The sequence below is a fragment of the Salmo trutta genome, chromosome 20 (assembly GCF_901001165.1).
Source record: "Salmo trutta chromosome 20, fSalTru1.1, whole genome shotgun sequence".
Classification (NCBI taxonomy): domain Eukaryota; kingdom Metazoa; phylum Chordata; class Actinopteri; order Salmoniformes; family Salmonidae; genus Salmo; species Salmo trutta.
In genome coordinates this window covers 20,830,654-20,855,213 of record NC_042976.1, presented here as the reverse complement: position 1 = coordinate 20,855,213, position 24,560 = coordinate 20,830,654, and the positions used below count along the sequence as shown (strand labels likewise).

General features: G+C 43.0%; 1 protein-coding gene across 2 annotated transcripts in view; it reads right to left on the bottom strand.

The window, feature by feature from the left end:
* itprid2 (ITPR interacting domain containing 2) overlaps window positions 1-24,560 on the bottom strand; it is a 61,341-nt gene that overhangs the window by 30,476 nt on the left and 6,305 nt on the right. Inside the window, exons 1-3 of one of the 2 annotated variants that reach the window (XM_029702517.1) lie at window positions 5,300-5,437; window positions 4,510-4,781; window positions 4,186-4,228 (exon numbers count right to left, since the gene is read on the bottom strand). In XM_029702517.1, coding sequence (XP_029558377.1) covers window positions 4,186-4,228; window positions 4,510-4,714 — 248 coding nt within the window. In that variant the 5' untranslated portion in view covers window positions 4,715-4,781; window positions 5,300-5,437. Of the gene's footprint in view, window positions 1-4,185; window positions 4,229-4,509; window positions 4,782-5,299; window positions 5,438-24,560 lie in introns of those variants that run through there. The other variant, XM_029702516.1, reaches the window with a different exon arrangement.

Below are 24,560 nucleotides of genomic sequence, written 5' to 3'. Positions count from 1 at the left end.
TGTCTACAACACAGAGACACAGACAGTTAGTCTACAACACAGAGACACACACTGTTAGAGACACCAGTGTCTACAACACAGAGACACAGACACTGTTAGTTAGAGACACCAGCGTCTACAACACAGACACACAGACACACAGTTAGAGACACCAGCGTCTACAACACAGAGACACACACAGTTAGAGACACCAGAGTCTATAACAGAGACACACAGTTAGTTAGAGACACCAGTGTCTACAACACAGAGACACACACAGTTAGCGACACCAGTGTCTACAACACAGAGACACACCAGTGTCTACAACACAGAGACACACAGCTAGAGACACCAGTGTCTACAACACAGAGACACACACAGTTAGAGACACCAGTGTATGCTACACAGAGACACACACAGTTAGAGACACCAGAGTCTACAACACAGAGACTAGAGGTCGACCGATTATGATTGTTTTTCAACGCCGATACCGATTATTGGAGGACCCAAAAAGCCAATACCGATTAATCTGACATTTTTTATTTGTAATAATGACAATTACAACAATACTGAATGAACACTTATTTTAACTTAATATAATACATCAAAATCAATTTAGCCTCAAATAAATAATGAAACATGTTCAAGTTGGTTTAAATAATGCAAAAACAAAGTGTTGGAGAAGAAAGTAAAAGTGCATTATGTGCCATGTAAGAAAGCTAACGTTTAAGTTCCTTGCTCAGAACATGAGAACATATGAAAGCTGGTGGTTCCTTTTAACATGAGTCTTCAATATTCCCAGGTAAGAAGTTTTAGGTTGTAGTTATTATAGGAATTATAGGACTATTTCTCTCTATACGATTTGTATTTCATATACCTTTGACTATTGGATGTTCTTATAGGCACTTTAGTAATGCCAGTGTAACAGTATAGCTTCCGTCCCTCTCCTCGCTCCCACCTGGGCTCGAACCAGGAACACATCGACAACAGCCACCCTCGAAGCAGCGTTACCCATGCAGAGCAAGGGGAACAACTACTCCAAGTCTCAGAGTGAGTGACGTTTGAAACGCTATAAGCGCACACCTGGCTGACTAGCTAGCCATTTCACATCGGTTACACCAGCCTCATCTTGGGAGTTGACAGGCTTGAAGTCATAAACAGCGCAATGCTTGAAGCACAGCGAAGAGCTGCAGGCAAAACGCACGAAAGTACTGTTTGAATGAATGCTTACGAACATGCTGCTGCCTACCACCTCTCAGTCAGACTGATCTATCAAATCATAGACTTTAATTATAATAAACACACAGAAATACGAGCCTTAGGTCATTAATATGGCCGAATCCGGAAACTATCATCTCGAAAACAAAACGTTTTTCCTTTCATGTGAAATACGGAACCGTTCCGTATTTTATCTAACGGGTGGCATCCCTAAGTCTAAATATTCCTGTTACATTGCACAACCTTCAATAGTGTGTCATAATTACGTAAAATTCTGGCAAATTAGTTCGCAACGAGCCAGGCGGCCCAAACTGTTGCATATACCCTGACTCTGCGTGCAATGAACGCAAAATGACACAATTTCACCTGGTTAATATTGCCTGCTAACCTGGATTTCTTTTAGCCAAATATGCAGGTTTAAAAATATATACTTCTGTGTATTGATTTTAAGAAAGGCATTGATGTTTATGGTTAGGTACAGTCGTACAATGATTGTGCTTTTTTCGCAAATGCGCTTTTGTTAAATCATCCCCCGTTTGGCGAAGTCGGCTGTCTTTGTTAGGAAGAAAGTCTTCACAGTTCGCAGCGAGCCAGGCGGCCCAAACTGCTGCATATACCCTGACTCTGTTGCAAGAGAAGTGACACATTTTCCCTAGTTAAAAGAAATTCATGTTAGCAGGCAATATTAACTAAATATGCAGGTTTAAAAATATATACTTGTGTATTGATTTTAAGAAAGGCATTGATGTTTATGGTTGAAGCAACGTGTACATAAGCGATTATATGCAACACAGGACAGGCTAGATAAACTAGTAATATCATCAACCATGTGTAGTTAACTAGTGATTATGATTGATTGATTGTTTTTTTATAAGATAAGTTTAATGCTAGCTAGCAACTTACCTTGGCTTCTTACTGCATTCGCGTAACAGGCAGGCTCCTCGTGGAGGGCAATGTAAAGCAGGTGGTTAGAGCGTTGGACTAGTTAACCGTAAGGTTGCAAGATTGAATCCCCGAGCTGACAAGGTAAAAATCTGTCGTTCTGCCCCTGAACAAGGCAGTTAACCCACCGTTCCTAGGCCGTCATTGAAAATAAGAATTTGTTCTTAACTGACTTTCCTAGTTAAATAAAGGTGTAAAAAAAAAAAAACAACGGCCAAATCGGCATCCAAAAATAACGATTTCCGATTGTTATGAAAACCTGAAATCGGCCCTAATTAAAATCGGCCATTCCGATTAATCGGTCGACCTCTAACAGACACACACAGTTAGAGACACCCGTGTCTACAACACAGAGACACCCGTGTCTACAACACAGAGACACCCGTGTCTACAACACAGAGACACCCGTGTCTACAACACAGAGACACCCGTGTCTACAACACAGAGACACCCGTGTCTACAACACAGAGACACAGTTAGTTAGAGACACCAGTGTCTACAACAGAGACATACAAACACTACAACTGTTTCTTCTTATTATTAGTCAACTAATCATATAAGCATGATCAATATACTATACATACAGAGTAGTCCTACATCCACAGATACACTAGTCCGACATCCACAGATACACTAGTCCGACATACACAGATACACTAGTCCGACATACACAGATACACTAGTCCGACATACACAGATACACTAGTCCGACATACACAGATACAGTAGTACTAGACAGTGACTGTCATATGTTCTCTGTCACAGAGCAGTAACAGAGCCTCCAGTCTCCACTGTTAGTGTACAGGAAGGCCTGGATGAAGCTAAGTCAAGTCTGGCTGAGCATTGTGAGAAAAAACAGCAAGTCAAACACAAGGCTCTAGTCTAAGGGCTAAAAATAGCAACGTGGCACAACATCCCTAACACTGCGCTGTGACGCTCCTAGCTCACCTCTTGGTCAACAGATCAAACAACTTCATATGGTCACTGTCCCAGACCTAATCAGGTCTATAGGCTTTCTGATGTCCTACTGTACTCTGATGCAACTATACTTCTATACTGAGTGAGTCAGACCAAGTCAAGTTGATATGCTTTCTGCTCATATAACATCTAGGACTGGGACAATACCAGCATCGCAATATTGTTTCCATGGCAAAAATGAAAACACGAAGCAGTAAGAATGCGCTGGTCATTTAAAAACCTGCTGTATGTAAAATATTGAGTTCTATATCTTGGAATATAAATAAATGTGACTCTGGGTGACAACACGATGTTTCCAACATTAGGGCTGTTTTTCTAAAGTTAAATCTACTTTGTGTTTTGTTTCCTTGCCATGATGCTAATGAGTATGACGATGCTGGCATCGCCCCGGCACTAGTAACATCTAGGTTAACAGCATGGAACACCTGTCTGTAGGCCTATACCAGAAAAAGACATATGACATGAACATTTCATAAAGAGACATTGTGTAAACGCTCATGATCAACATCATGCGACTTTCTGTTTGCTCTTTCTCCTCATCACTTCGTCTTGCTCACATCAGTTTTTGGGGGAATTTTTTACCATCTAGATTTTGACTCAATAAACAGATTCTAAGTTCCATGGTAATGTTTGTTGAATCAACTTGAGGCAGTACAACAGGACCAGACCAGTTGCTGATAACATAGGCCCTGGGCTAACGGAAAAACTTCCCAAAGGCATAGATAGCAGCATAAAGCGCACGGCCTTCACAAAGCAAATATAACATGTCTGACAAGGAGAGAGTTGGACCACAACAGCTTCCAGATACAAGGAAACACAATACATGGTTGCTATGCTGCTCTTTCTCTGTCATTATTAAGGGCTTTACCAGGGCCCTGTCTTCTGTGTTCATTAGACATCAAACTGAAGAAAACCAATTGAAACAAAGAGGGGCTACCCTGACTGGTCCAATAAGAAACACATTTTCGCTTTCTGTTGCACAACGTTTTACAACGTTGTTCATTGTGTGCCCTAATGTCAATTTACATGTCAATATAGAGGTTTCATTGTAACACAACATTACTATACCTGCAGTCCTTGAGCCAGCTTGCAATCTTGTTAGGGAAGCGCCCTGAGAGAGGAAAACAAGTACAATTCCTACATAACATCATACTGCCTGGAACTATTCTACAATGTCCGTAACCATAACAATTGGATTCAAACATCTAAATAAACGGTTTGCTGTTGGAGGATTTCATTCCTTTTTGGGCTAGTTACTAATAGAGCAATACGACCTTAAAGTAGGGTTTATTGTTTAATCATGACTTCCATGCAGCTTTCTATCAAGTCGTCAAAAACCCAAACCGGAATTATTCCCGTCTGCTGCTCTCTCTGTAGCTCTTCCTGACGTACCTGGCTCCTCAGCCGGGGCCGTCGTCTCCATGGTGGGCTCTGGGGACACCATGTCCTCGCTGCAACCCTCCTGATCCTGGGTGTCCTGACTCTCAGAGGGGCCCTGCCAGGAGTCTCTGCTCTGGGCCCAGGCCCTCCTCTTCATGGTCGCTGCCTTCCATGGGTGATCTCTGCTGGGGCTCGCAGAAGTCTCACACTGCTCCATGGTCCTCTCCTGGATCCACTCTTCCTCTTCTCCACAGGCTGGGTTGCTACAGCGAGGGGCAAGTCACCTGCAGTAGAGAGGAGGGAAGGAGGTGTCATGAGACTAAATGGAAGCCAAGCCTCCTCTTTAGTAATTTATGACTAGTTTATTACGGCTCTCTAAATATGCTAGGTTACATCACACCACACTGGGAGGGGACACACACACACACACACGAGCACAGTTAACGCCAAGGACACACCATTTAATTCTAGAAGGAAAGCTCTGCAAACCTGGCAAGGCCTGTAATAGAACATCAAACTGCATGATAACCATGTATGCTAACAGAACAGCCACAGCATGGAATGACAGTAACATTGAGCTGGAAACAAGCAAATGTCCAATAATCCAATAACAAAATTGACTTAGGAAAATAAGTTATTATACAAACTATGAAAAACAAGACTACGCAATTTGTTTCTTTCCAAAACTTTGATGGCTAAACGAATTAAGAGCAGAACACCAAATTAATAAATGTGATAACCTCTGCAAGAACAAGAAGCAAGACAACAAAACAATCCGCATAAAACGAGACACTAATAATACCTGGTGGGGATTCCTCCTTCCTCCAGAACTATTATCCTAACAATCCTAAGAATACTTCCAAAGCAGTCTGAAATGTCACTTAAAAGTAGTGCCTTCCCAGCCAGGCAGAGATATGGGACAGAGGGCAGGCAGAAAGGATGGATGAGTACAGAGGAGCTAATGAGAGCTAGAAGTCCAACTGACAACAACCGGAGGAGGAAATGTCTGTTTAGTTAAAAGATTACGAGTTGTTTCCTGTTGTGGATCAGCTCTTTTCTGAAGGGAGGGATAAATGGATAGACTGATGGAGTTCACTGGAGTGTAGAAGCCAAACCCCGATGGACAAATGAAGGAGGCTATTATTAGGTTACTTCTATTTCCAGAGTAATCATCTGAAATAAGGAATGTGACTAAACAACACAGACGATCACTCTGCTTTCCAAACAAACCAATGGCAGTGACGGCTAGCTATAGATGTGTGGGAATCTTAAAAAGGGGTCAGTACAAAAACACAACAAATAGGCTTGCCTCTTTCAATGAAGTACAGTGAGACATTGACGACAGGTGTCGATCAACTTAAAACTTGGGGTTTTCTGATGTCAAATAGAGTATCATCTGAGAATGTGTCAACATAATCCAGTCCCGTCCTTGTCCTCTCTTGCACAATATTTTCTGTTTCAAATCAAATCAAATTTTATTGGTCACATACACATGGTTAGCACATACACATGTAGCTCAGTTGGTAGAGCATGGTGTTTGCAACACCAGGGTTGTGGGTTCGATTCCCACGGGGGGGCCAGCACAGAAAAAAAAAGTATAAAATGAAATGTATGCATTCACTACTGTAAGTCGCTCTGGATAAGAGCGTCTGCTAAATGACTAAAAATGTTTAAAAAAAATTTTTTTTTAAAGTCTAGCGAAATGCTTATGCTTCTAGTTCTTACCTGATACACACACAAGTGTAAAGGAATGAATAAGAATATGTACATAGAAATACAGTTGAAATCGGAAGTTTACATAAACTTAGGTTGGAGTCATTAAAACTCGTTTTTCAACCACTCCACAAATTTCTTGTTAACAAACTATAGTTTTGGCAAGTCGGATAGGACATCTACTTTGTGCATGACAAGTAATTTTTCCAACAATTGTTTACAGACAGATTATTTCACTTATAATTCACTGTATCACAATTTCAGTGGGTCAGACGTTTACATACACTAAGTTGACTGTGCCTTTAAACAGCTTGGAAAATTCCAGAAAATAATGTCATTGCTTCAGAAGCTTCTGATAGGCTAATTGACATAATTTGAGTCAATTGGAGGTGTACCTGTAGATGTATTTCAAGGCTCAGTGCCTCTGCTTGACATCATGGGAAAATCAAAAGAAATCAGCCAAGATCTCAGAGAAAAAAACAAGTCTGGTTCATCCTTGGAAGCAAATTCCAAACACCTGAAGGTACCGCGTTCATCTGTACAAACAATAGTACGCAAGTACAAACTCCATGGGACCACGCAGCCGTCAAACCGCTCAGGAAGAAGATGCGTTCTGTCTCCTAGAGAGGAATGTACTTTGGTGCGAAAAGTGCTAATCAACCCCAGAACAGCAGCAAAGGACCTTGTGAAGATGCTGGAGGAAACCAGTACAAAAGTAGATCCACAGTAAAAACGAGTCCTATATCGATATAACCTGAAAGGCTCCTTAGCAAGGAAGAAGCAACTGCTCCAAAACCGCCATAAAAAACCCAGACTACGGTTTGCAACTGCACATGGGGACAAAGATCGTACTTTTTGGAGAAATGTCCTCTGGTCTGATGAAACAAAAATAGAACTGTTTGGCCATAATGACCATTGTTATGTTTGGAGGGAAAAGGGGGATGCTTGCAAGCCGACCAACACCATCCCAACCGTGAAGCACGGGGATGGCAGCATCATGTTGTAGGGGTGCTTTGCTGCAGGAGGGACTGGTGCACTTCACAAAATAGATTGCATCATGAGGAAAGGAAATTGTGTGGATATATTGAAGCAACATCTCCATCAGTCAGGAAATTAAAGCTTGGTCGCAAATGGGTCTTCCAAATGGACAATGACCCCAAGCATACTTGCAAAGTTGTGGCAAAATGGCTTAAGGCCAACAAAGTCAAGGTATTGGAGTGACCATCACAAAGACCTGACCTCAATCCTATAGAAAATGTGTGGGCAGAACTGAAAAAGCGTGTGCGAGCAAGGAAGTCTACAAACCTGACTCAGTTACACCAGCTCTGTCAGGAGGAATGGGGCAAAAGTCACCCAACTGATTGTGGGAAGCTTGTGGAAGGCTACCTGAAATGTTTGACCCAAGTTAAACAATATAAAGGCAATTCTACCAAAAACCAATTGAGTGTATGTAAACTTCTGACCAACTGGGAATGTGATGAAAGAAATAAAAGCTGAAATAAATCCTTCTCTCTACTATTATTCTGACATTTCACATTCTTAAAATAAAGTGGTGATCCTATCTGACCTAAGACAATTTTTACTAAGATTAAATGTCAGGAATTGTGAAAAATGGAGCTTAAAATGTATTTGGTTAAGGTGTATGTAAACTTCCGACTTCAACTGTACATATGAGATGAGTAATGTAGGGGATGTAAACATTATAAAAGTGGCATTGTTTAATTTGACTAGTGATACATTTATTACATCCAATTTATTATTATTAAAGTGGCTAGAGATTTGACTCAGTATGTTGGCAGCAGCCACTCAATGTTACTGATGGCTGTTTAACAGTCTGATGGCCTTGAGATCAAAGCTGTTTTTCAGTCTCTCGGTCCCAGCTTTGATGCACCTGTACTGACCTCGCCTTCTAGATGATAGCGGGGTGAATAGGCAGTGGCTTGGGCGGTTGTTGTCCTTGATGATCTTTTGGGCCTTCCTTAAATCAAGCCTACCACTGTAGTGTCATCTGCAAACTTGATGATTGAGTTGGAGGCGTGCATGGCCACGCAGTCAAGGGTGAACAGGGAGTACAGGAGAGGGCTGAGAACACACCCTCTAGCACAATATTTTTTATTTCACCTTTATTTAACTAGGCAAGTCAGTTAACCTGTTGGGGCTAGGGGGCAGTATTTGCACGTCCGGGAAAAAAAACGTACCTGATTTAAACTGGTTACTACTCTTGAGAGAATATGCATATAATTAGTAGATTTGGATAGAAAACACTAAAGTTTCTAAAACTGTTTGAATGGTGTCTGTGAGTATAACAGAACTCATATGGCAGGCCAAAACCTGAGAAGATTCCATGCAGGAAGTGCCCTGTCTGACAATTTGTTGTCCTTCTGTTACATCTCTATCGAAAATACAGCATCTGTGCTGTTACGTGACACTTTCTAAGGCTTCCATTGGCTCTCTAAAGCTGCCAGAAAGCGGAATGACGTGTCTCCCGTCTCTGGGCAAAGTACAGCAGCAGAGTTTGTAAGTGGCCTGCCTGGGGACAGTGAGACAGATGCGCATTCACGAGACTTCTCCATTTTTTTTCTTTCAGTCTTTGAATGAATACAACGTTGGTCCAGTTAGAATATTATCGCTATTTTACGCGAAAAATAGCATAAAAAATGATTTTAAACAGCGTTTGACATGCTTCTAAGTACGGTAATCGAATATTTTGACATTCTTTGTCACGAAATGCACTCGCGCGTTACCCTTCGGATAGTGACCTGAACGCAAGAACAAAACGGAGGTATTTGGATACAACTATGGATTATTTGGAACCAAAACAACATTTGTTATTGAAGTAGAAGTCCTGGGAGTGCATTCTGACGAACAACAGCAAACGTAGTCAAATTTTTCTAATAGTAATTCTGAGTTTAGGTTGCCCAAAACTTGGTGGGTGTCAAATTAGCTAGCCTGTGATGGCCGAGCTATGTACTCAGAATATTGCAAAATGTGCTTTCGCCGAAAAGCCATTTTAAAATCTGACACCGCGATTGCATAAGGGAGTTCTGTATCTATAATTCTTAAAATAATTATGTATTTTGTCAACGTTTATCATGAGTAATTTAGTAAATTCACCGGAAGTTTTCGGTGGGTATGCTAGTTCTGAACATCACATGCTAATGTAAAAAGCTGTTTTTTGATATAAATATGAACTTGATTGAACAAAACATGCATGTATTGTATGACAATGTCCTAGGAGTGTCATCTGATGAAGATCATCAACGGTTAGTGCTGCATTTAGCTGTGGTTTGGGGTTTTTGTGACATATGCTTGCTTTGAAAATGGCTGTGTGATTATTTTTGGCAGGGTACTCTCCTGACATAATCTAATGTTTTGCTTTCACTGTAAAGCCTTTTTGAAATCGGACATGGTTAGATTAACGAGAGTCTTCTTTAAAATGGTGTAAAATAGTCATATGTTTGAGAAATTGAAGTTATAGCATTTTTGAGGTATTTGTATTTCGCGCCACGCGATTCCACTGGCTGTTGACTAGGGTGGGACGCAAACATCACACTGGCCCAGAGAGGTTAAGAACCAATTCTTATTTACAATGACGGCCTACCAAAAGCCCTCCTGCGGGCTAGGATTAAAATACACACACACACACACACACACACATATATATATACATATACTGCTCAAAAAAATAAAGGGAACACTAAAATAACACATCCAAGATCTGAATGAATGAAATAATCTTATTAAATACTTTTTTCTTTACATAGTTGAATGTGCTGACAACAAAATCACACAAAAATAATCAATGGAAATCCAATTTATCAACCCATGGAGGTCTGGATTTGGAGTCACACTCAAAATTAAAGTGGAAAACCACACTACAGGCTGATCCAACTTTGATGTAATGTCCTTAAAACAAGTCAAAATGAGGCTCAGTAGTGTGTGTGGCCTCCACGTGCCTGTATGACCTCCCTACAACGCCTGGGCATGCTCCTGATGAGGTGGCGGATGGTCTCCTGAGGGATCTCCTCCCAGACCTGGACTAAAGCATCCGCCAACTCCTGGACAGTCTGTGGTGCAACGTGGCGTTGGTGGATGGAGCGAGACATGATGTCCCAGATGTGCTCAATGGGATTCAGGTCAGGAACGGGCGGTCAAGTCCATAGCATCAATGCCTTCCTCTTGCAGGAACTGCTGACACACTCCAGCCACATGAGGTCTAGCATTGTCTTGCATTAGGAGGAACCCAGGGCCAACCGCAACCAGCATATGGTCTCACAAGGGGTCTGAAGATCTCATCTCGGTACCTAATGGCAGTCAGGCTACCTCGGGCCCTCATGGAGTCTGTTTCTGACCGTTTGAGCAGACACATGCACATTTGTGGCCTGCTGGAGGTAATTTTGCAGGGCTCTGGCAGTGCTTCTCCTGCTCCTCCTTGCACAAAGGCGGAGGTAGCGGTCCTGCTGCTGGGTTGTTGCCCTCCTACGGCCTCCTCCACGTCTCCTGATGTACTGGCCTGTCTCCTGGTAGCGCCTCCATGCTCTGGACACTACGCTGACAGACACAGCAAACCTTCTTGCCACAGCTCGCATTGATGTGCCATCCTGGATGAGCTGCACTACCTGAGCCACTTGTGTGGGTTGCAGACTCCGTCTCATGCTACCACTAGAGTGAAAGCACCGCCAGCATTCAAAAGTGACCAAAACATCAGCCAGGAAGCATAGGAACTGAGAAGTGGTCTGTGGTCACCACCTGCCGAACCACTCCTTTTTTCTGGGTGTCTAGCTAATTGCCTATAATTTCCACCCGTTGTCTATTCCATTTGCACAACAGCATGTGAAATTTATTGTCAATCAGTGTTACTTCCTAAGTGGACAGTTTGATTTCACAGAAGTGTGATTGACTTGGAGTTACATTGTGTTTTTATTTTTTTGAGCAGTAATATATATATATATATATATATATATATATATATATACATATACATACATACATACATACATACATACACACACATATACATATACATACATACATACATACATACATACATACATATATAGCCGAGACAACACTACATAAAGAGAGACCTAAGACAACAACATAGTAAGGCAGCAACACATGACAACAGAGCATGGTAGCAGCACAACATGGTAGCAGCACAAAACATGGTACAAACATTATTGGGCACAGACAACAGCACAAAGAGCAAGAAGGTGGAGACAGCAATACATCACGCAAAGCAGCCAAAGCTGTCAGTAAGAGTGTCCATGATTGAGTCTTTGAATGAACAGATTAAGATTCAAACTGGACAGTTTTGTGTTTGTTGTAGCTCTTTCCAGTTGCTAGCTGCAGCAAACTGAAAAGACGAGCTGCCCAGGAAGGTGTGTGCTTTGGGACCTTTAACATAATGTGACTGGCAGAACGGGTGTTGTATGTGGAGGATGAGGGTTGCAGTAGGTATCTCAGATAGGGGGGGAGTGAGGCCTACGAGGGCTTTATAAATAAGCATCAACCAGTGAGTCTTGCGACAGGTATACAGAGATGACCAGTTTACAGAGGAGTATAGAGTGCAGTGATGTGTCCAATAAGGAGCATTGGTGGTAAATCTAATGGCCGAATGGTAAGAACATCTAGCCACTCGAGAGCATCCTTACCTGCCGATCTATAAATTATTTATCCGTAATCTAGCATGGGTAGGATGGTCATCTGAATCAGGGTTAGTTTGGCAGCTGGGGTGAAAGAGGAGCAATTAAGATAGAGGAAACCAAGTCTAGATTGAACAGCCTACAGCTTTGATATGTGCTGAGAGAAGGATAGTGTACCGTCTGGCCATACTCCCAAGTACTTGTATGAGGTGACTACCTCAAGCTCTAAACCCTCAGAGGTAGTAATCACACCTGTGGGGAGAGGGGCATTCTTCTTACCAAACCACATGACCTTTGTTTTGGAGGTGTTCAGAACCAGGTTTAGGGTAGAGAAAGCTTGTTGGACACTAAGAAAGCTTTGTCGTAGAGCATTTAACATACAATCCGGGAAGGGGCCAGCTGAGTATAAGACTCTATCATCTGCATTTAAATGGATGAGAGATCTTCCTACTGCCTGAGCTATGTTGTTGATGTAAATCGAGAAGAGAGTGGGGCCTAGGATTGAGCCTTGGGGAACTCACTTGGTGACAGGCAGCGGCTGAGACAGATTTTCTGACTTTATACACCTCACTCGGAGGTAGTTATCAAACCTGGCCAAAGACCCCTCAGACACCCCAATACTCCTTAGTCGGCCCACAAGAATGGAATGGTCTACCGTATCAAAAGCTTTGGCCAAGTCAATAAAAAAAGCAGCACAACATTGCTTAGAATTGCTTAGGAAAAAAATTAAATAGAGAATCAAGGGCAATGGTGACATCATTAAGGACCTTTAAGGTTACAGTGACACATCCATAACCTGAGCAGAAACCAGATTGCATACCAGAAAGAATACTATAGACATCAAGAAAGTCAGTCAGTTGATTATTTGCAAGTTTTTCCAGCACGTTTGCCATCCAAGCAATGGGAACCTACCCAGACAGGTTAAAAAGGTCAGAGATAGGCTTGGCGATGATAGGGGCAGCAACCTTAACTTACATCTAGATGTTCCGCTAGCGGAACGCCTCACCAATATCCAATGATAGGGCGTGGCGCGAAATACAAACTCCTCAAAAATCCCAAAACTTCCATTTTTCAAACATATGACTGTTTTACACCATTTTAAAGACAAGACTCTCCTTTATCTAACCACATTGTCCGATTTCAAAAAGGCTTTACAACGAAAGCAAAACATTAGATTATGTCAGGAGAGTACCCAGCCAGAAATAATGAGACACCCATTTTTCAAGCTAGCATATGTCACAAAAACCAAAACCACAGCTAAATGCAGCACTAACCTTTGATGATCTTCATCAGATGACACTCCTAGGACATTATGTTATACAATACATGCATGTTTTGTTCAATCAAGTTCATATTTGTATCAGAAAACAGCTTTTTACATTAGCATGTGACGTTCAGAACTAGCATACCCACCGAAAACTTCCGGTGAATTTACTAAATTACTCACGATAAACGTTAACAAAAAATTTTTTTTTTAAAGAATTATAGATACAGAACTCCTTTATGCAATCGCGGTGTCCGATTTTAAAATAGATTTTCGGTGAAAGCACATTTTGCAATATTCTTAGTAGATAGCCTGGCCATCACAGGCTAGCTATTTTGACACCCACCAAGTTTGGCACTCACCAAACTCAGATTTACTATAAGAAAAATTGGATTACCTTTGCTGTTCTTCGTCAGAATGCACTCCCAGGACTTCTACTTCAATAACAAATGTTGGTTTGGTTCCAAATAATCCATAGTTATATCCAAATAGCGGTGTTTTGTTGTGCGTTCAAGACACTATCCGAAGGGTAACGAAGGGTGACGCGCCCGGCGCGTTTCGTGACAAAAAATGTCAAAATATTCCATTACCGTACTTCGAAGCATGTCAAACGCTGTTTAAAATCAATTTTTATGCAATTCTTCTCGTAAAAAAGCGATAACATTCCGACCGGGAGTCGTTTTCGTTCAAAGACTGAAAATGAAAACATGGAGTCGTCTCGTGCACGCGCGCACCAGTCACATTGTTCTCAGATCGACCACTTACCAAATGCACTACTGTTTTTCAGCCATGGCTTGCAAAGTCATCATTCAACGTTCTGGCGCCTTCTGAGAGCCTATGGGAGCGTTAGAAAATGTCACGTTACAGCAGAGATCCCGTTTTGGATAGAGATGATCAAGAAGGCCAATAAATGGTCAGAGAGGGCGCTTCCTGTTTGGAATCTTCTCAGGTTTTGGCCTGCCAAATGATTTCTGTTATACTCACAGACACCATTCAAACAGTTTTAGAAACTTTAGAGCGTTTTCTATCCAAAGCTAATAATTATATGCATATTCTAGTTTCTGGGCAGGAGTAATAATCAGATTAAAATCGGGTACGTTTTTTATCCGGCCGTGAAAATACTGCCCCCTATCCATAACAAGTTAATATTTTAGATGACTCCAAAATGGCGGGTATCTGTATTGCCTAGTGTATTTTTCTGAGCCCAGTACTCAGATTATTGCAAAGTGTGCTTTCCCAGTAAAGTTATTTTGAAATCTTTCACAGCGTTAGCATAAAGGAGATGTTCATCTATAATTCTTTGAATGACAGTTTAATATTTTATCAACGTTTATGACGAGTATTTTTGTAAATTGTAGTGCTGATTCACTGGCAGTATTGGAAGCAAAATATTTTCTGAACGTCACGCGCCAATGTAAAATGCTGTTTTTAGATATAAATATGAACTTTCTCGAACAAAAAATGCATGTATTGTGTAACATGATGTCCTAGGAGTGTCATCTGTTGAAGATCGTCAAAGGTTAGTGCTTCATTTAGCTGTGTTTTGGGTATTTGTGATGCATGCTAGTTGCTTGGAAATGGCTGTGGTTATTTGTGTCTATGTTCTCTCCTAACATAATCTAATGTTTTGCTTTCGTTGTAAAGCCTTTCTGAAATCGGACAACGTGGTTCGATTCAGGAGAAGTGTAAAATAGTCATATGTTTGAGAACTTTGAATTATGACATTTTGTGCTTTTGAATTTGGCGCTCTGATTTTTCACTGGCTGTTGAATAGTGTGGGACGATTGCGTCCCACCTACCCTAGAGAGGTTAAGGGACATGGGCAGCTGTGAAGAGGTTTTATTCTCCAGGTTTTTAACCGTTTTCCAGAACTTCTTGGTGTTAGACCCACAGAAAGAGAACTGCTCCTTAAAATAACTAACTTTGGCCTTCCGGATAGCTTGAGTGCACTTATTTCTCATTTGCCTGAACCAGAGCCAGTCAGCCTGAGTATGCGTGTGCTGAGCCTTCCGCCAAATGCAATTCTTGAGGTGGAGTAACTCTGCAAGATCACGGTCGAACCAGGGGCTGAACCTGTTTTTAATTCTCTTTATGGGGGCGTGTTTGTTAATAACAATACCACTGAAAATATCAAAAAAGAAAGGCCAAGCGTCTTCGCTGATTCGCCGATTTTTCCACTTTACAGAGGCCAGTTCATGAAGGAATGATTGCTCATTCAAGGTTTTTTAGCAAACGTCTATGACAAATCAGGACAGGTCGTTTCACTGAGCAGCCATTATGAACAAAGGCTGTAAAACAGTTATCACTAAGGTCATTACAGAAAACACCAGACTGATACCTATCAGGATTATTTGTGAGGATAACACAAGAGAGTAGTAGCCTTTTCTGGGTGTTTGCAGTCATACCTTGTGGGATTGGTAATAATCTGAGAAAGATTTAGGGTCCCATTGCTTTAGGACTTGGTCAGGTGGTTTAAACATGTCCCAGTTTAGGTCACCTAGCAGGACCAATTCAGACTTAGTGTAAGGGGCCAGGAGAGGGCTTAGGGCAGGTAGGGTACAGGCCAGTGCTGATGGAGGAAGATAGCACCCAGCAACAGTCAACAAAGAGCTATTTGAAAGTTTAATACTTAAAACCAGCAAATGAAATTGTTGTTCGGGGATAGCTTTGGTGGAGACAACTGAGCACTGAAGGTGATCCTTGGTAAAGATTGCCACTCCCCCACCTTTGGAAGATCTGTCTTGCCGAAAAAGGTTATAACAAGAAAAGTTAACATCAGTATTCAACACACTTCATTAACCACGTGTCAGTAATGACCAACACATCTGGATTGGAGCTGTGAACCCACACTTTAAAATGTATCCATTTTAGGTAAGAAACTTCTAGTGTTAACGTGCAGAAAACCCTGGCATTTACGAGAGCAGAGCACAAGTCAGAATTGGGATAGCAACAGTTGGGTGGGCCAGGGTGTACTTACACATTTCCAGATATTATCAACAGTAATACAATCAAGGCACGGCATAAGACAGGGAGAACTCTGCAGTGATACTTTATGACATCTGAATGCATCAGATCGCAACAAGATCATATTGTACAGCAATTTCATCAGGTAACATGAATACAAAGCCGGCAAAGGTGGTTAGAATAGGATGGGAGGACAAAGTCAGCGTAACCAATAGACTGTCAGAGTCAAGTGTGGGAACAAACAGTCTGTCCCACGGTTGGGTAAAGAAAACTCGTAGTCAACAAAGCATGCAGGAGTCTTGAGGCAAATACCAAAATTCACAATAATTTTTTTATTTTTATATATATATATATATATATAACGACTTGGGGCTAGCCATTGTAAGTTAAGAGTCACTCGCCCCAACAGTGCCTGTGTGCTGGAGGCAAGCGAAAGCTCAGGAGGGGGGGAGTAGAGACAACCAGGGCAGATGGTGAACAGGCTCGCCAGGTGGAATCCAAGCAGCAGTGCAGCAGGAGTAGGTGTCACATCCACTTGAGAGAAGCTTTAACTTCTGGAGGAAGTATCTCCCCATATTAGTCAATGTTCCCAAGCAAAACATCCCAATCATTCATACCACATTCTTCCAAGGCTTGACACTGAATCCATAATAGTGAGGTTCTAGACATAGCCTTCAACATTGGTTGGCCACTTGGGAGTATACGGGCGGCAGGTAGCCTAGCGGTTAAGAGCGGTGGGTCAGTAAACGAAAGGTTGCTGGTTAAAATCCCTGAGCAGACTGAAAAATCTGTCGATGTGTCATTGAGCAATGCACCAAACCCTAAAAGACTCAAATGTAAATGTAATGGATATGCAAAGCGACAGTTTCCAGTCCATCTTTGAAATGGAGGGAATGGGATGTTCTTCAGCTGTAAACAACCCCCAGCCTTCCTCTCTCCACTCCATTTTAGACCTGTGGAAAAACATCCACTTTACTAAACAATCATGTCTGTACAAGGCCACATACTCTGCTTTAAATGGGTACAGGCTGGGGGAGACGGATTGGGGAAGCTCTCCTTTATCTAAATAACTGCCTCCCAACTCAGTGAGGGCAAAGGCCTACTCCTTCCACTGCCTATGAGAGATTGAGAGAGATATGGGAGAGAGGGAGGAGAGACTCGACAACAGACAGATCAGTCAGCCCAACTGTGTGCTGCACATGACAAAGCCATCTTCCCTCATAACTCTTCCACCTCTCTTTCTTAGGGTATTCTCTTCAGTGGGACAGGAAGAACATGTGTGTGTGTGAGTGAGTGAGTGAGCGAGAGAGAGATGGACAGGTCACCACTGTCTGTCAGTGCCATGACTGATGTGCTTCTCCTCTGGCTTGCTACACTACTCGACAACAGTACAGCTGTGGATGTCATAAGGCCTACCTTGCTAACTTCTGTTCTGAACAAATCAGTTCTGTTCATCACACGGACAGTTACAGAGAACCCAGGCTAGCAGCATTCATTCATTCATTGTGTTTCATGAAGACAGATCCTGATTTTTGGCCTAAGAGACAGTGCCTACATCCCAAATGGCACCTTATTCCCTATATAGTGCACTTATTTTGACCATGGCCCTATAGTGTACTATATAGGAAACAGGGGGCCATTTGGTATGTACCCTGAGACACAGAGGAAGTAATCTAGCAGCTTAAATCATCTCTGAGTGCAAATATACACAGATGCAGAGTCTCATATGCAGATAAGATGTTGGATAAACAAGTGTGAGAAAGAAGGAAACAGGCCAAGACGGATTAGTGTAGTGAGGGGTCGCTTTATTATAGCAACTGTGTTGATTATCACTCTTTGCACTTATAGGCCTATCCTCCGGATCAGACACCCAAACTGACTAACAACGCCTTGGATACACCCCAAATGGCACCCTATTCCGTACATTGTGCACTACTTTGGACCAGAGCTCTATGGGCCCTGGTCAAAAGTAATGCACTATATAGGGAAGTGTGTGCCATTTGGGACACACCCCTTGCCTGGAGCAAAGAGACTAGCTATTTCATATCAGGGTGTGCTAGGCCAGGCCGTTTGAAACTGTCGTCTCCAGTCCTTACCTCCTTATAAATATGTTTAAAGTGCTGATACTGCAGTACAATAGTGGATTGCTGTACGGAGTACAGACTTTCCCTGTCTAAAAGGCAGACAAACCAAGCACAGCACAGAGAGACTAGAGGGGAAACGTTAGCTTAGCAACAATGACCATAGCAAACACCTCGGCTGGAGCTGGATGTTAAGGATATAGAGAACAGAACAGCTGGAGTTCAGTGGGAGTGTGCTACAAAACTCTGTGCATGTCTGCTGGTCCAGCTTGGTCAGAATAAACACTCCTCTGCTGCTGGTCCAGCTTGGTCAGAATAAACACTCCTCTGCTGCTATCTCGCCTATTAACATCAAACCCCCTCAAGACCAAACATGTTGTAAAGAAGATATCTATATTTAGGTCCCAGTTTGCACCCCCTACACACATCAGCCCCTCTACCCCCTGACCCCTTTCAACAGAACTAAGGATGTCTCAGTTCCCACATCATGGGCCAAATGTGACCCATCATCCATCCACCCATCGTGATGTGACAGCCCCCACGTCCCAAACACCCATGCTGCTGAACAGCAACAAAGATAGACAAAGACACCGCACTGTTGGATACAGACACACACAGACAAGGGTTGTGTCCAGTAGGCACAAAAGGAAATGCGCCAAAACTGCGTGAAGCAGCGAGGTCCTAACTGAATATAGGCAGCAGGTAGCCAGGTGGTTAGAGCGTTGTACAAGTAACTGAAAGGTCGTTGGTTCGAATACCCAAGCTGACAATGTGAAAAATCTGTTTTGTGTCCTTGAGCAAGGCACTTAACCCTAATATGTTCCAGGGGCGCTGTACGGCTGACCAACAACACATTTCACTGCACCTATCCAATGTATTAGCATAAAAACATTTATGAACTTGTGCATTAAGAAACATTTGTTTAAGTGCTCCATTGCAAAATGTTTTGCTACAGTGAAAGATAATGAACGCGATCCAAGCATCAACTCCCAAGTCCCGACAAAACAAAGCACTTGTTAGAACTCCACTTAGCCAACAAGTAGGTTAACATGTTAACAGTTAAGTCCTCATAGGAGCAAAGATCCTGAAAGAACATCCTGAGCTTAACGGACAACTCAGGAGTGTAGGCCTACATAAGTTATTTAATCATGCTCCAACCCCTTGGGTTGTGTGTGTGTATGTGTATGTGTATGTGTATGTGTGTGTGTGTGTGTGTGTGTGTGTGTGTGTGTGTGTGTGTGTGTGTGTGTGTGTGTGTCTCTGGGGTGGGGTGGGGGGTTAACTTTAAAACACAATTTGTCTTCTTGCTTTTATCGGCAAATAAAAATTCTCTGTCTAGTTTCTCAAGGATTTTGCCTCTAGGGACAAACTACTATGTTGTTTTTCTTCTTCCCCATCTATCGGTTATGTGTGACCTTTTAAAATAAACATCATTGCACAGCAGAACTACTATGATGTTTCTTAAGCAGTGTTCAAATGGCTGGTCAAAATGGGTCAACCACAGTATCGAATCTTACTACAGGTCTATCTTACGAAATAAATTCATCTAAATGAGAACGACCTACAAATAAAGGTTACATGAAAAAGAACATAGGTTACTTCTTCTGGAAAAATAGGCCTGCTACATCTGTGCCAACAATGGCCTTTTGCTATGCCAAACTTCTTTCATCAAGTTCAGATCAAAGTTCAACAAATCCAAACATTCTGTGGTCAATTATGACGCAGTCTGCATCCCAAATGACACCTTATTCCCTACACAGTGAACTACTTTTGACCAGAGCCCTATGGACCCTGGGCAAAAGTAGTGCACTATATAGAGAGAGAATCCGTTCTGAGCCCCACCTGCTTTGTCTAGAACGGTAACAGAATACCTCAGCCTCCAGCCACCTTAGTGCTTCATCACACACATACACACGCACACAGCCTCCTGACCTTTTCTTCTGACAAAAGCGTCTAGCTAGCTACCAACTTGGGCAGTTGGCTACCACTGCAGCACACTGACTGACACAAATACCCTCCATTCTCTATTGTGATATTGTTTCAGAGAGCAGGGTAGCGCAGGGCGTCAACCTGCATCAGAGGAGGGCTGAGGTGGGTCACCTTCCTGTGCCCTTTCTCTTTGTTCTCCAGGGAGTCTAGGGAAGCAGCCCCAAGACCATTTGAAACCACCAGGCACTAAGGACTGGCGATATAGAGCTAAACTACCAACTCAATAACATGACAGGGATGGGGTGTGTCTCTGGGTAGCCTGTGACGTAGGCCAAAAAATGAAAAATTACCCAACACTCAAAGACAACCAGTTGTTGCTGTCATGTTTCCTTGTTTGGAAATCATACAGAGACAAGCCCACAGACAGTGGACTCAGAGACAAGCCCACAGACAGTGGACTCAGAGACAAGCCCACAGACAGTGGACTCAGAGACAAGCCCACAGACAGTGGACTCAGAGACAATCCCACAGACACTGGACTCAGAGACAATCCCACAGACACTGGACTCAGAGACAATCCCACAGACACTGGACTCAGAGACAATCCCACAGACACTGGACTCAGAGACAATCCCACAGACACTGGACTCAGAGAAAAATGAAAGGGAAATTGAATTTGTATACCCTTATTCAGTTCATTTGAAGTTATGGAGGATTATATTTACAGTGCCATCATCAGCACCATCATTGCAACTTTGGTGTAAAATGCACATTAAATCCTAATAAACGTGGATGCAAGTCCTGAAGAATCCAATACTTACATGCCGTTTGAGGTCCTAAAAAGTCTAATGAATAAAGTAGGGATGGGCAATATAGGCCAAATATCATATCACGGTATTTAAATAAATAATAATTGGATGGTATGACAGTATTGTGTTTTGTTAATAATAAAAGTTTGCTTTATGAGTAGTGTGTGACCCAAGGGTGGCAACACATACATTCTCAGTGATTTCAATAGGTCTTTCTCCATTCTGATTGTTTTATAGTATTCAATTAAAAACTTACACCCCCCCCCAAAAAATCTGCATTTTCAGTTACTTCCTGCACTAACTTGAGAATTTCCACACTGCGGCGTAGGGTTGCGCCATAAGGCCAAACAACCTAGGCCTTATTTTTAACAAAATGTTGCAGTTGCGATTTGACTTGTGATTTAGAGCCAAAACACTTGGGTGAATTGTTGGATTCATGGAAATATAATAATTATTCCAATTCTATAGCTAGAATATAATAGTGGGCATTTTGAATACAGTGTTGTTTGACATGACGAATTAAAACTCTAATTGTTGACAAGTGTTTCCTAGGGGACCCTATAATCTTTGGCTACATTTAATGTTCTCTCTTAGCTACTTCATGTTGCTAACATATTCATGCTTCGCGTATTCCTCTTTGATTTAAATGATACTGTTGCACAAACAATATGCTGAGGTCTACACTATCAGTGGTATTAGCAGGCTGTAGAGCTAATTGCATTTGCTCTGACTGAGTGCATTTATTACATAACTAGACAGCGAACTAGCAATTAGCATTAGCGGCTAACAAGATTTAGGCCCAACTTGCTAAGAAAAGACAAATTAGGTAACGCAGATGTAAGAAACAAACTAGTGTAACTATAGAACGCTAGTGGATTTATATTAAGAAGCAAAGTGAAAAAAGGCATTGCTGTCGTCAACGCTGCATGTGCTCCATTGACCATGAAGTGTCTTGTGGAGGAACAACAAAAGTGCTCCTTGACAGGGGGCGGGGCTAGGTATGTGTGGAAAGCGGCATGGAGAGAGATGGTATACATACACATTGTATATACACACACAATGACATTTGTAATGTCTTTATTCTTTAGGCAATGTTAACATATGTTTCCCATGCCAATAAAGCACCTAGAATTGAGAGGAGAGAGATGACTCAAGTAGCCTAAATCCCGAACGAACCTGAATGATCCACCTTCTAAGTCAAGAAGAGTCTCAAACACTCACTAAATATTATAACTTGGAAATGTCAATCTAAATAACTCAAATATGTAAAAGACTGCACTTTATTTAAGAACATTTTTACCCATTCAGCATTTTGTTATTTTAGTGAAGCTCACATTCCAACAGGGTAGAGCTTAGGCCTACGTTTCCGCTTCAATTTAAACAAAGCATCGTCGTGGCAATGTGAAGTTAAGATAAATCTTGGATAAATCTTGAGGAAGATCAAACTGTGCTTGACCTCAAGAGGCTCCAGGACTGACATGGCGGAAACACTCTCCAGCGAGTGAGAGTGAGCTTGAGAGTGAGAGTGGTTGTGAGTGTTTCTGTCACTTTAACCCTCGATCTCCTTGTAGAGTCGAGCAGACCGGAGGTAACCACTAAGGTTGCATCCCAAATGGCACCCATAATCCCTATATAGCACAATAATTTGGGGCCCTGCTCAAAAGTAGTGCACTAGTAAAAGGAACAGGGTGGCATTTGGGATGCAAGCCTAAGTCTAAATCACAATGCCCTAATTTAGAGAGCGACAGTGGAAAAATGATTGCTGCTGGCAAACCATGCCCTGGTTTACAGGAGGTTATTTAAATGTGAAATGGCAGGAGAAGTTTAGTGTCAAGTTTAACCCAATTGAAAAATCACTCACAGCTGGTGCAGATGAAGCATGAGACCAACAGAGTAACACTTAACATTAAAAGTGCTTTTATACCGGCGAATGTAATAATGCTGTAATTACACTAGTGAAAACATTGTATTAACATGTGGTTATATAGTACCTTAGCATTGTAATGTAAAGTGGTACCCATGATGAGTTTCAGTCATATGATTGTCAATGAGCTGCAGGCTAGAAGTTAGGCCATAGGCCTTAATGACCAGGTAAAAGAGAGGACTGTAATAAACTGTTTAGTTCCTCTCTGGCTGTTTGCTTTCCTCATTGTTCCTGCTCACTGGTACACTTTGTATGCTGAACATGCTGTTATAGGGACAAGAACAGGAGAACAGGGGTAGGGGAGCTCTGCTATGCACCAGCCAGCAACACACAAGGACACAAACCATTAGAGCGATCCTATTGCATCTTCAGGCTTTATAACATGTTTTATAAGCAAAGTCAACTCCCCATTTGCAAGACAGAGGTCAGGGGTTAGGCTAGTTAAGACTTTATGGGCCAAGTCCTAATCCCCAGATCACATGCTTCATACAAGACCCATCAATAACCATAAAACTACACATATCACTGTCTGGCAAAACAGCATTATGACTTCGGCCTAATTAGATAGATTTCAGTGATTTTGTCATTTAACACTTTAATTACTTTGATCTTACCATTAATTAGATCTACATGCATCTTTCGGGAGCTTTGCCTAATGCTCACAAATTCACTGTAAAGCTTGGACCAGTCCTGCAGACAGACAGACTCAATTGAGGAGAGGGAGTCTGGAGTCACATGAGACTAACAGTGCTTCTCGGAAAAAGATCTTGGAATTCAAACCAACCAGCTCCACAATCTACAGCACATTCGTTTTTCAGCGCCTCCTTTATCCAAGCCCCCTGCAGGGCACTTCCACAATGAGAGGACTGGATAGACTGACTGCCTCTTTGCAAAAACAGTCTGGGACCATTGTCCTGTGCTGTGTTCACCTCCTGAGGCTGCCTGCCTGCCCGTGCGCATGCCCGCCTGTTTGCCCGTGCGCATGCCCACCTGTTTGCATGCCTGTCCGCATGTCCGACTGTCCGTCCGCATGTCCGACTGTCCGTCAGTTTGCCTGTCCTCATGCCCGCCAGTTTGCCTGTCCGCCTGTCCTCATGCCCGCCAGTTTGCCTGTCCGCCTGTCCTCATGCCCGTTTGCCTGTCCTCATGCCCGCCCGCCCGTTTGCCTGTCCTCATGCCCGCCCGCCCGTTTGCCTGTCCTCATGCCCGCCCGCCCGTTTGCCTGTCCTCATGCCCGCCCGCCCGTTTGCCTGTCCTCATGCCCGCCCGCCCGTTTGCCTGTCCTGTCCTCATGCCCGCCCGCCCGTTTGCCTGTCCTCATGCCCGCCAGTTTGCCTGTCCTCATGCCCGCCTGTTTGCCTGTCCTCATGCCCGCCTGTTTGCCTGTCCTCATGCCCGCCTGTTTGCCTGTCCTCATGCCCGCCTGTTTGCCTGTCCTCATGCCCGCCTGTTTGCCTGTCCTCATGCCCGCCTGTCCTCACGCCCGCCTGTTTGCCTGTCCTCATGCCCGCCTGTCCACATTCCCGCCTGTCCTCACGCCCGCCCGTTTGCCTGTCCTCACGCCCGCCCGTTTGCCTGTCCTCACGCCCGCCCGTTTGCCTGTCCTCATGCCCGCCCGCCCGTCCGCCCGTCCTCATGCCCGCCCGCCCGTCCGCCCGTCCTCATGCCCGTCCGCTCGTTTGCCCGTCCGCCCGTTTGCCTGTCCTCATGCCCGCCCGTCCGCCCGTTTGCCTG